This window comes from Rhinopithecus roxellana, chromosome 9, assembly GCF_007565055.1.
Source record: "Rhinopithecus roxellana isolate Shanxi Qingling chromosome 9, ASM756505v1, whole genome shotgun sequence".
NCBI lineage: Eukaryota > Metazoa > Chordata > Mammalia > Primates > Cercopithecidae > Rhinopithecus > Rhinopithecus roxellana.
In genome coordinates, this window is record NC_044557.1 from 6,425,483 (window position 1) to 6,438,131 (window position 12,649).

Below are 12,649 nucleotides of genomic sequence, written 5' to 3' on the forward strand. Positions count from 1 at the left end.
ACCTGGGCCAGCGGCAGCTGCCTCCACTAGCTGACAGCAAGCTCGGGCTGGGTCTTGCCTGCTGCGGGACTTAGAGAAGCTCCCCTGTAGCCCAGCTGACTCCAGAGTTCCTTCCTTACAGCTCAAGACACCCAAGTTGATGTAACCCACAGTTTGAGAAACACTTCTAGAAAACTCATCTGGAGAGGCCCAGCTCAGCTTTCCCTGCTGAACTTTGGGATGACACAGCTCGGACCATCCACAGTGACTCACTGCAAGAAAAGGGTGGCAGGAGGAGGAATGACAACTGTCCCCACACAGCCCCATGAACATTTCATGGGCACCCCGGACACATGCTCATCTTACCAGCACTTAAATATTTATTTTAAAAATCCACATCACTTTGCTTTAAAAATGTTTATTTAGCGCCTGCAATGTACAAGGCACTGTGTTTGGCACCATGAGGAATACAGAAACCAACAAGGCATGATTCTTGCCTTAGGAAGCTCACAGTCTAGCATGGGAAATTAGAAACTGCACATGCACACAGGTAACTGTCACACTAGGCAGGAAGCACTAAATGCTGAGATTGATACCAACATTACAAGAACCCAGAGGAAGAAAACACTATTTGGGGATGAGGATGAGATTAGAGAAGGTCCTTTAGAAGTAGGGGGTTTAAACATGACAGATCAAATGTAGATAGGAAAAAATTCAGAGGAAAATGTAATCGGGGAAGGCTCTAATTGAAACCAGAAGCAGGAGGTACTTCTGTGATGTGATGGAGGCAGAAGAAGCCCGCTGTGTTGGATTCAGAGGGGAGGGGCAGGAGGGAGTAGAGTGGAAGGGGAGGCTGGAAAGATGCATGGGGATCAAGACGGGAAGGTGAGTATGTGAGTATGTGTGCCAGGCAATGGTGTTTCCGTTTCAATGGAGGTTTCTCAAAGAGAGGTGATCTGGCTAGAGAAAGCTTAATCTGGTGGCAGTGGACAGGTGGCTTTAAGAATGGGGGAACAAGGGAAGGAGTCCAGTTTGAAAATGATAACAAGGGTCTGGACTCGAGTGATGTGGCAGTGACCATGAGAACAGAGCAGCTACAGGTGGAAGATGGAGACAGAACTGGGGAGATCTGGTGGAGGTGAGGCAGGCAGAAAGATGATGGCAGGTTTGTACCTAGAGACGCATGATCCATTCACAAAGCCAGGGAAACCTAAACAGGAAACACTCTGAATTTGAGGAGAGGAGGGTAGGGCTGAGCCTGAGACATGGGCTGGCCTCCAGGTGGAGGGGTCAAGCAGGCAAGTACAAGCCGGATGAGAATTCAGGGCAGAGGGCAGAGCTGGAAACAGACCAAAAGTTGTCATGCAGTGGTGAGGCTGGAAGCAGTGGCACAGGCCGAGGGCTGTCTCGCCGGAGAAGGGTGGGTACAGCACAACCCTGTGGCCACGTTTTCCTCACATAAGAAATTCCCACAGAACACTGAGAAGGGTGACGATGCCTCCCATGAACAGTGCCCTGTGTCTCTGCGTCCCCGATTTCACACCTAAGAAACAATGTCTTCAGCTGTGTGATGACAAGTAGGAATACTGCCTCCATTGTGGAGGGTCATCTTGAAAAGACTTACTCCAATGAGAGTTTTTAAAATTTTCATTATTATTTATTTTGAAGAGTTTTCTGTAATGAAACTGTTTCTTCTGAAGATTTCAGAAAAGCTTTCGATGTCTGTCACCTCACCATGTCTAAGAGGTGGAAGGGAACTGAAAGTCATCTTCCCGCTCATTTCACAAGTGAGGAAGCCAAGGCCCAGGCGGGCCAAGGGTCTTGCCCAGCATCTCACCCAGCAGGGATGGCTCAGCTGGACCCATGGGCAAGGACAGTGCCTGCCCTCCCCAAGTCACTCCCCTGGGCAGTGGCTGCCATCCAGATGCACAGAGAGAGGGAGGAAGGAAGATGATGGACAGACAGACAGATACATAGGCAAGAGGGGATAGGAATAACACATAGATATCTTAACTTTTTGAGAGAGGAAAAGGAAAAAATGGCTTGTGATAGACATTTTTTGGACCCACCAAAGCCTTGCATATCTGAAGAGAAAATTACTTTGGCTTTCTGGAAACATTAAACTGCATTTAATCAAAAAAATAGACTAAATTGTGACACATCACATCCAGTAAGCTTCATAGCAGCCGCAGTAGGAGTGACAGCATTTCACGTTGGTGTCCGCGTAAGCGTGGAAAGGAAGTTTGCAGGGAAATAAGGTCAGCAAGAACCAGACCTCAGATTGTTTCACCCACCACAGAATAAGAACACCCATGGCAATTCCCTTTTGGAAAGTTAAAGCTGATCTCCTCGGAATGAAGTTCCAAATACATCCATTTCCACAGAAGATGGAGGAAAAAAGACAATTACATTTCAAATCTGTAAGTCACAAATAGGCAGAATTCTGGCGAGCCGTGTCACAGTTAACCAGTTTGAGGACACCAGCATCTTCCCCCAGAGTCTGTAAACACACAGCTAGTCAATTTCCTAATGAATGCTTCCCTTTAAGGAAGGCTGCTTCAGTCCACCCTGCAGGCCTACTAGAGTCTTCCAGCAGCACATCTCAGTGGCAACCATCAGATTTTCCAAAAAATCTTCTTTCTGTAGAGGATATAGGCAATGAGCACCCAGAGGGCAGTGGCAACGAGGTTCTGAGTCAGGTGCTCCTTGTGGGACTGGTTGTCCTTCAGCTTCCACTGAAAGGGGAAGTAGTTCTCAAACACCTCATGGCCGACATACACCAGAATAGAATTCATTCCTTAAGGAGAGAGACATACAGAAGATCATGTTTCTTACAGATGAGTCATATCTGACTGTCTATTTAATTCTTGAAACCAGTTCAATGAAAAAACAAAAAGTGTGCACTTCCATTGCTGGCTACTGCCAAAAATAAGTAATGCATATCTTAGGTATTTAAGTATAAACCATATAAAAAATTATTGAAAGGCCTGGTGCAGTGGCTCACGCCTATAATCCCAGCACTTTGGGAGGCCAAAGCGGGTGGATCGCTTAAGGCCAGGAGTTCAAAACCAGCCTGGCCAACATGGTGAAACCCTGTCTCTACTAAAAATACAAAATTAGCTGGGTGTGGTGGGGTGCGCCTGTAATCCCAGCTTCTTGGGAGGCTGAGGCACAAGAATCACTTGAACCTGGGAGGTGGAGGTTGCAGTGAGCCTAAATCATACCACTGCACTCCAGCCTAGGCAACAGAGCAAGACTCTGTCTCAAAACAATAAAAAGGGTATTAGAAAATATTCATTTTCTAACAGCGTAATTCCTGAATACTAAATCTGAAAGGAAAGCTAAAATTGTTGTTATAACTTATATTTTCTAGGCAGAAAATCTGCGGTCCAAGGAATGTAACTATTCCTCAAATCAAAGAGCTGAAATGAGGCATCGAAATGATCTGGTGTGTTTCTAAGTCCTTGGGTGGAACTGTATCCAAATCATTCCATTTATCCCTTGATATCACCTCTTGGTATTTCTTCTAATGCACAATCTCTACGGTAGTGGATTTATATTAAGAAAGCAAGCATAGTCCCATTATTAAGAACCAGAAACTGGATAATGTGCCCCGAATCATTTCCGCTCCTCCACAATTTGGTATAGACTGAAGAAACAGGTGGTCACAAACTGTCATACAAGGACTCCACAACCTACATGGGTGAAAATGGGGTGGACTGCTTCGGAGCAGGCCAGTGACACCTGATGTGACCTTGGACAATGTGGCCCCTGCTGCTTCCTCCCTCAGCCTGGCTTTTGGACACCTGCCACTAGGGCAGTGGCTCAAGACCGAGGATGCTCCAGCGGTCCCTGGGCCCACCCCCCTGGTCACCATCCCAGCTGTGTTTGGGGTTGGAGGTGACTTACCTGGATAAAAGAATGGGGTTCCTGTCCACAGCCCCTTCACATCCACAACCGGGTACAGGACCAGCAGGATGAAGAAGGCAAAAGAACTGAGCGTGGTGACATACGAAAGGGACCTGGGAGGGGTGGAGGAGGTGTTTTCAGTGCTTGTGCAGAACGAATCCAATTTCAACATGAACAATCATCCATAAAATCATGCTTTTTCCATACATACCAGAGGTTTTTGTTTACTGGAATAAAGCCTTCATTTTCAGAAACTTTCGTCAGAACAACAGAAATGAGCCCCTATAACGGGGAAGAGAAGAATGTTAATATTTTATATTATTATCTCAGAAAACATTTGGTTTCAACATCAATATATATTAGTTATTTAATCACGTAGAGAAGGCTGAAATGTTTCTCTTTTAACTGGAAACATATTTTTTAAATGTATGAACTAAAAAATATTCTCCCAAAATCTGTTCACCATTCTGCTGAGTTGAAGAGGGTAAGCTTACTGATTAAATGACAGTGACTCCGGAGAAGAGGCATGACTGCGGTCAGGATGAAATACACAGTCAACCTTGCAACTCTCTTTCCCATGTAATCTGGAAGTTGATGTCTGCAACCTGGTCTGATTTGCCCAGTCTCTCTGATACACCACTCCACATAGAGCCCATACCTCACATTTCTTCAGGCATTCCTGGCTATCTGATGGCAAACACTGTCTTATTGATAAAGACATTTTCCTAAGAAAATAAATCTGTGCATTTAGGTGGAAAGATTTGTTCCTCTCTGTTATTCAAGTGAAGAAAATGGTACCTGCTGCCATGTGGTGACAATGGCTATCTCAGTGTTGCTAAACATTTTATTCCTTTTAAATACACGTGTGAAGGAAAGGAATTTCAGTGAGGAACGCTGCTTACTTACAAGAATACAACACCAAGCAATGAATCGAATCAGGATGTCTTTGGTCTGAGCCTTGTAATACAATAGTATTTTTCCTGCCTGGAGGAGATAACACAGTGTGACCAAAAGAATTGCCAAAGGAATATTTTCATTTCATATTCATCCACTGTCTTAACTACACGACAAAGAGATTCACTTGCTGGGCAAGCTACTAGGTGCTGGAATTACAGGGAGGAGGGAAACATCACCCCTGCCTTTGACTAGTAGAGGCTGAAGGAGGACCAGAGATGAACACCCTCTCTGGGAAGGAGGAAACATCAGAGAGGAGGAGGCATCAGAGAGGAGCCACAGAGGTGAGGCCAGAGCACCAGAGGGTCCCAGCAGGAAGAGGCTCCTGGGCAGAATGGGGCAGCAGGCACAGAGCTCGGGGGAAGCGTGAGAGCCACACCACATCTCCAGTGCTGCAGGGAATGCAGAAGCCCAGGGTGTGGGGAAAGGAGGAGAAGAGGCGCCTGGGCAGGCTCCGTGGCTCTCACTTCCAGGCAGGGCCCAAGGAGAATTCCCCACAAAGGTGACAAGGGTCCCCTTAGACAGGCCTGTTCGGTGACCCAGTCTGAGCAGCACTAGGAAGAGGGACCGGGACAGGGTAGAACCAGACGCAGGGTGGGGGAGGCAGGGAAACATCTAAAAACAGTGAAATATGGACTTTACATACAATCCCTCTGAAATTAGGAATTCATTTTTGAAAATATCAAAGGTTAAGAAGCTTTAAACATAATTTTATAGTAATAGCTAATATTAATCAATGTTTTTATGTGCCAGTTCTTGGAACTTTACATGAATTAACTTATTCAATCCTTGCAACACCTTTCTGAAGTAGGTGCTGTTGAAGCACAGAGTGGGTCAGCCACACGCCCAAGGTCACCCAGCTGGGAAGTGGCAGAGCTGGACACAAACCCAGGGAGTGTGGCTCCAGGTCTGCACTCCTAGCCTCCCCAGTCGACTGACCACTCCAGGGACACAGATCTACCTAGAAAGCATATGTAGGGATTACATGGATGTACGGAAAAGCACAATATCAACTAGAAAGTGCTACAGAGATAAAGGCAGTATTTCTAAATACAAAATTATTTCATCACCAAAATGTACAGCTGACCCTTAAACAACACAGGTTTGAACTGTGTAGGTCTGCTTATACGCGGATTCTCTTCCACCTCTGCTACCCCTGAGACAGCAAGACTGACCCCTCCTCCTCCACCCCTCCTCCTCTTCCTCCTCTGACCCCCTCCTCTTCCTCCTTCTCCACCCCTCCTCTTCCTCTACCCCTCCTCCTCCTCTTCCTCCACTCCTTCCTCCTCCTCTTCCTACACCCCCTCATCCTCCTCCACACCCTCCTCCTCTTCCTCCTCCTCCACACCCTCCTCCTCTTCCTCTTCATCCACACCCTCCTCTTCCTCCTCTTCTTACACCCCCTCATCCTCCTCCTCCACACCCTCCTCCTCTTCCTCCTCATCCACACCCTCATCCTCCTCCTCTTCCTCCTCCACTCCCTCCTCCTCCTTCTCCTCCTACTCAACATGATGATGAAGATGCAGACCTTCATGATGATCCACTCCCACTTAGTGAATAGGACATAGATTTTCTCTTCCTTATGGCTTTAATAACATTTTCTTTTCTTGAGCTTACTTTATTATAAAAATATAGTACATAATATTTTTATAAAATATGTGTGAATCGACAGTTGATGTAAGGCTTTGGGTCAATAGCAGGCTATTAGTGTTTAAGTTTTGGGGGAGTCAAAAGTCCTCTGTGGATTTTTCACTGCATGGGGGGACAGTGTCCCCATGCCCCGAGGTGTTCCAGGGTCACCTGTGTATGCTTCAGATCTGCACTACCCAACAGCCAAACCACTAGCCACAAGTGACCATCTAAATTTAAAATTACATCAAGTAAAATTTAAAATTCAGTTCTTCAGTCACACTCACCACATCTCAAATGCTCAACAGCAAACCTGGCTAGGGACTGCCCCACTAGATAGCACGGAGAAGAAATATTTTTATTCCCACAGAAAGTTCTGCCGGCAATGCTTTCCAAAAGTCTTTTCCCCTCCCAGTTAGCTCCCCTCAAACAGTAGTTTCAAACACCAACAAGGAGAACTTTGGGGACTTGAAATCTAGACTGCTCAGAACTTTAACAAAAGACAGGTGAGACAAACCAAGAATAACCTGTATTGACTTTGGTATAAATTCTCATGCTCTGAAGCCATGACAGTGTGCTGTGGTTTGAATGTCTGTCCCTCCAAATTTCCTATGTTGAAACCTAATCACCAAGGTGACGGTATGAGAAGGTGTGGCCTCGGGAGGTAACTGCACCGTGAGGGCTCCACCCTCATGAATGGCCTAGAAAAGGGCTTGAGGCAGTAAGTCCCGTCTCTGCCCTTTTACCAGCAGGTGGGGACACCCTGTGAGGACATGGTATTTGTCCCCTCTGAACGACATGCCCCAATCAAGTTGCCACCCTGGGAGGAGAGACCAGACCCTCACCAGACAAATGAACCTGCAGTGTTACTGTTCTTTATGAATTACTCAGTCTCGGGTATTTTGTTAGGTCAGGACACACAGACTAATACAAGGGTATATGAAAGAATTGTGACAAATGACACAGTGACTTCCCATTGTTACCAACACCCATATAGTCTGCATACTCCATCAGGAAAACCCTTTTTTCTTTTTTGAGACAGGGTCTCACTCTGTTGCCCTGGCAGGAGTACAGTGGTGCAATCAAGGCTCGCTGCAGTCTCAACTTCCTGGGCTCAAGCCATACTCCTACCTCAGCTCCCAAGTAGCTGGGACTACAGGCGTGTGCCGTCATGCCTGGCTAATATTTTTAATTTTTTGTAGAGACAGGGTCTCACTATGTTGCCCAGGCTGGTCTCAAACTCCTGGACTCAAGCGATCCTCCTGCCTTGGCTTCCCAAAGTGTTGGAGTTATAGGCATGAGCCACTGCAGTTTGGCAAGAGAAACATTTTATCCAGAAACTGCCAAGCTAAGATAAGTCATATAAATAAGATTTTTGGGGGGAATATAAGAATTATATCTAATTACTTAAATGTGCTGAATTTCAGTAACTTTTGTTTCTGCACAATCTGTCAAAGATAACAGAATATATTAGACCCATAGCACAGGACAGAATATGCTTCCAATTATTTTAATGAAATGGTTTTTAAATGAGTGAATAAAACATCATAAACTGTCAGAAAAAGTAACCTAATGAAATGAACAAATACCTGTACTCCTAAAAAGGCCATCACGATGGAGTTGATGGTGCCCAGGATGCCCTCAGGGTCATAGGCCACCTCGGTGTGGTAAAGCACCTTAACAAACAGAAGCAGAAGGCAGCACTCATTCACTGACCCGAAAACACACACAAACAGCTCCTAGACCAAATACAAACCTGAATACACTCCAGTACACCATGGTTTTCTGTTTTTACTGCAGAAATTCATTGCTAACTTAGAGGTATAACAGGCAGAATGCTTCTGGCTAAGAAAGTGTGCGGTGTGGACACTCAGCAGGGAACAGAGATGCCCAGGGACAAGCCACGGTCTAGCAGCCACCGTGATTGCAGCAAGAGCAGCAAACAGCACTGGCCCCAGGCCTTGTGACATGACGCCTCCCTGACCAGCTTCAAATGCAATGCACGTACCTTCCTAATTTCCAGATTTATTCTTTTTAGTCAACCCTACTGTAGCATCAACAGCTTCCTATCTTCTTTTAAGGCAAATAACATTTTAAAATATGTATCTTTCTTACTATAAAATAAATGTTACTGCAGAAATTGTAGAAATCTGGAAATGAACAGTGTAATAGGTGCTGTCATGCACCCCCAGAGCCCTCCAACCCTTTCAGCACGGAAGCCTTCATTCCTCCAGCTGCTGGAAGTATTCATGACCACAGCTCTCAGACAGGGGCCTCTTCTGGATCTGCCCTTGACTGAAGACAGCTGCCTCTCCAGGGATCAGCCTTTTGCAGGGGGCCTTCCGCACCATCGGGGGGTAGGAAGGGCCCAATCCCTCGCCTCAATTCAGAACAACTCTGTAGCGCCTCCCTGGTGCCCCTGGGTCCTTTGTTGGGGCTGCAGTGCAAGTCAACTTCTCCCTCTGGGCAGTCCTGCCTCCTTCATTCCCCTGCAAGGACTGCCTGATCAACTTCCTGCATGTGACCCTCTGTCTCAAGGTCTGCTGCCAGGAAATCTGACATGAGACGTACAGAAAAGCACTGTGCTATGATCATTTACACAATGCATTCTCACTTTTTTTTTTCCTTAGAGAGACGGGGTCTCACTATTGCACAGGCTGGTCTTGGACTCCTGGGCTCAAGCAATCCTCTCACCTCGGCCTCCCGAGTAGCTGGGAATGCAGGTGTGAGTCACTGTGCCCAGCTCCACATTCTCACTTTAAAATCCAAAATAATTAATCACACTGCCATACAGTGAACCCTAAAGTCATTAAGTTAGCAGACTTTTCAAATAAACATCAGTTCTCAGTGCATTTTCTTAAATGGGCATGGTTTAAAGTTGGCTGGCTTGTTCTTTCCTTCACTTTTGAAAGCCTGAGCTCCCAGTTCTAAGCGAACTCACAGTAGAAGATGGGTGCTGGTAAAGGTGATCGTCTCCCAGCAGCAGGCGGTCGATGTAGCCCGCAGCTCCTCCAGTGCAATTGGGATACTTGCCAAAATCTCCAATGCCCCCAGGACCAAGATAACCACTAGGAAGGCAAAAACCATGTAAATGACAAGACCTCAGAAGGGCAAACAGAGGGACGAGAATGAAAAAACCTCAGGCTGGGCACGGTGGCTCACGCCTGTAATCCCATCACTTTGGGAGGCCAAGGCGGGTGGATCACCTGAGGTTAGGAGTACAAGATCAGCCTGGCCAACATGGTGAAACCCTGTCTCTACTAAAATACAAAAATTAGCCAGGCATGGTAGTGTGCACCTGTAATCCCAGCTACTTGGGAGGCTAATGCAGGAGAATTGCTTGAACCTGGGAGGTGGAGGTTGCAGTGAGCCAAGTTCATGCCACTGCATTCCAGCCTGGGCAACAGAGCAAGACTCCATCTCCCAAAAAAAAAAAAAACAAAACCCGACCATGGTGTATATTGGCTATGTATGCAGCCCAGTTCAGAGAGTCCCAACATGGGCCAGCTAAAACGTCCCTCTGGCTCATGCACGCTCACCAATAAACTGCTCCCACACTGTGAAGGTGGGAGGCCCGATTTATATTCAAGCTGACCCTCACACCACCCACAGGGAAATCACTCCGGACACGTGCCAATCTCCTCTCCCCATGCAAAGCAGGCCTCAAAGGAGAAGGAAGAGGGAAAGAGAATTCCTCTGACTTCAGACTTGTGAAAGCCCAGAACCTCTGACTGGGCAGAACAGGACATGCACAAGGGATGACTCCCAGGGGTTCGCTTACGTAGGGCACCCAGGGACTGGCAGGAGGAATGTCAAGCCCAGCCACAGGCCTTCCAGTGCCAGGATGAGCAGCCACTGAGGCCAGCTGGATGTGATGTCTCGAAGAGAAAGGCAGCTCCTCTCCTGAGGGGGGGCAGAAAAATAAAACACGCATGAAGTAAATGCAAATAGAAGGGGACTAAGCACGTCTTTGGGAAATTCCCAGTGACTCTTTTCTTGGCCATTTTGGCAGTAATACAAAAACTTACTGACTATGCGTTACGTTCTCCAGATGTTCCCTCTCCATGAAATCTCACAGCAAAACACCCATTCAAAAGAAATCAGCAGGCAATTCTATTCCTACACCCAAGAGAACTGAAAACATATGTTCACACAAAAACTTGTACACATACACACAGGAACATTGTTCACAACAGCAAAAAAAGGGGAAACAAGTCAAACGTCCATCAACTGATAAATGGGTGAGCAAAATGTGGTGTATCCCTAAAGCGGAATCTAATTCAGCAATTTTGGAAAGAAGTGCTGACGCATGCAACATGGATGAACCTCAAAAAGCATGCTAAATGAAAGCAGTCAGACACAAAATGCCACATGTTATATGACTTCGTGTATAGGGACTGTCTTAGAGCAGGTACATGTGTAGAGACAGAAAGTAGGCTGGGGTTGCCTGGAGCTGGGTGAGTTGTGACGTGGGGAGTGACTGGCGGTGAGTGCAGGGTTCTTCATGGGGTAAGGAAAACCTTCCAGAATTATAGACTGGTGACAGCTGCACAACTCTGAATAGAGCAAATATCATCATATTGTACACTTTCAACATGGGATTTTTATGGTACACGAATTATACATCAATATACCTGTGATTTAAAAATTAAAAATAAAATTTTTAAGTAAGAAAATGAAATTCAAACTTTTGGATCTGTGTGGTTGAAAGAAGAAAGGGTGCAGCCCACCTGTTCTTAGCGTCCCACTGAACCCCTCACACTATGGTGATGTCCTGGGATGTGCCTCTGTGGACCCTCAGGTCCCACAGAAGGGCTGAAAATGGCAGCTTTGATATCCATGGCAGACCAAGCTCCGTGCCCACTCATGCATATCTCGCCTCTCCTTCACCTTAAGGACACAGCCAGGGGACACATTAATGACAAGGGCAGAGGGGGAAAGAGCAACAATGACTAAAACGCCCCGCAAAGTAGATAATGAACATTACAGGAAGCACCCAGAGAACACGGGATTCAGTGATGAACTTGCTAGTTACATATCTTGAAAGAAGCTAGAAGACAACACAGTTTTATTAACTGATTGTTGAATAGGACCCCAAATGGAAGATTTTAAACATTTCCATCAGAATTTTTGTCACTAATGGTGGGTGGGGGAAAGAAGTAACTGTCACCTGGGTAAACTCCACCTAGCAACTTATAGTAAGAGAGGAAGTAAGTACAAATGAGATGGGACTCTGACACACTTCTGATAAAGAAGCAATGCAAATAGCCAAGCACAATACCGTCACTCTCCCATGCCCTACCTGGGGATCATCCTCAAAATTGAATTTTACAGCATTTGAATAGATACCAAAATGTTACATGAATTTTACATATATATGTTATGCTACAATGAAATTGAAAAAAATCGCAATAATGTCCCATGAGACTGAACCAGCAAACTGGATGCTGGTGGTATTATTTAATACCATCAAGAATGGGGACAGGTGGCCAAGCACGGTGGCTCACGCCTGTAATCCCAGCACTTTGGGAGGCTGAGACGGGCGGATCACGAGGTCAGGAGATCGAGACCATCCTGGCTAACACGGTGAAATCCCATCTCTACTAAAAAATACAAAAAATTAGCCAGGCGTGGTGGCGGGCGCCTGTAGACCCAGCTACCCGGGAGGCTGAGGCAGAAGAATGGCGTGAATCTGGGAGGTGCTTGCAGTGAGCCAAGATTGTGCCACTGCTCTCCAGCCTAGGGGACAGAGTGAGATTCTGTCTCAAAAAAAAAAAAAAAAGAATGGGGCCAGGCATGGTGACTCACACCTGTAGTCCCAGCATTTTGGGAGGCTGAAGCCGGTAAATCGCTTGAGCCCAGGAGTTCAAGACTAGCCTGGGCAACAAGGTGAAACGTCATTTCTACAATAAATACAATCATTAGCTGGGCATGGTAGTACATGCCTACAGTCCCAGCTACTCAGGAGGCTGAGGCAGGAGAATCGCTTGAGCCTGGGAGGTCGAGGCAACAGTGAGTTGAGATCATGCCCCTGCATTCCAGCCTGGGTGACAGAGTGAGACCCTGTTTCCAAGAAGTAAGTAAAAAAGAATGCATTTGAAACTAGCAGAAAGGACTGTGCATGTTCCTGACCCAAAGAAATGATAATAACTGAGGTGATGAATTTGATCATTATACA

At 46.3% G+C, this 12,649-nt stretch overlaps 1 protein-coding gene and 1 pseudogene across 7 annotated transcripts in view; both read right to left on the minus strand.

Moving 5' to 3' along the window:
* Positions 1–356: 356 nt before the first annotated feature.
* LOC104668315 lies at positions 357–1,433 on the minus strand (annotated as a pseudogene). The gene has a single exon (XR_004059245.1). The product of XR_004059245.1 is annotated as an uncharacterized LOC104668315 (transcript).
* Positions 1,434–1,619: 186 nt separating this feature from the next.
* Positions 1,620–12,649, minus strand: part of HGSNAT (heparan-alpha-glucosaminide N-acetyltransferase) — a 50,402-nt gene continuing 39,372 nt past the window's right edge. For 5 of the 6 annotated variants that reach the window (XM_030937476.1, XM_030937479.1, XM_030937478.1 and 2 more), the window contains 7 exons: positions 10,253–10,374; positions 9,413–9,539; positions 8,061–8,147; positions 4,795–4,872; positions 4,100–4,170; positions 3,889–4,001; positions 1,620–2,776 (listed from right to left, as the gene is read on the minus strand). In XM_030937476.1, the coding sequence (XP_030793336.1) occupies positions 2,595–2,776; positions 3,889–4,001; positions 4,100–4,170; positions 4,795–4,872; positions 8,061–8,147; positions 9,413–9,539; positions 10,253–10,374 (780 nt within the window). In that variant the 3' untranslated portion in view covers positions 1,620–2,594. Of the gene's footprint in view, positions 2,777–3,888; positions 4,002–4,099; positions 4,171–4,794; positions 4,873–5,309; positions 5,397–8,060; positions 8,148–9,412; positions 9,540–10,252; positions 10,375–12,649 lie in introns of all 6 variants that reach the window. The other variant, XM_030937481.1, reaches the window with a different exon arrangement.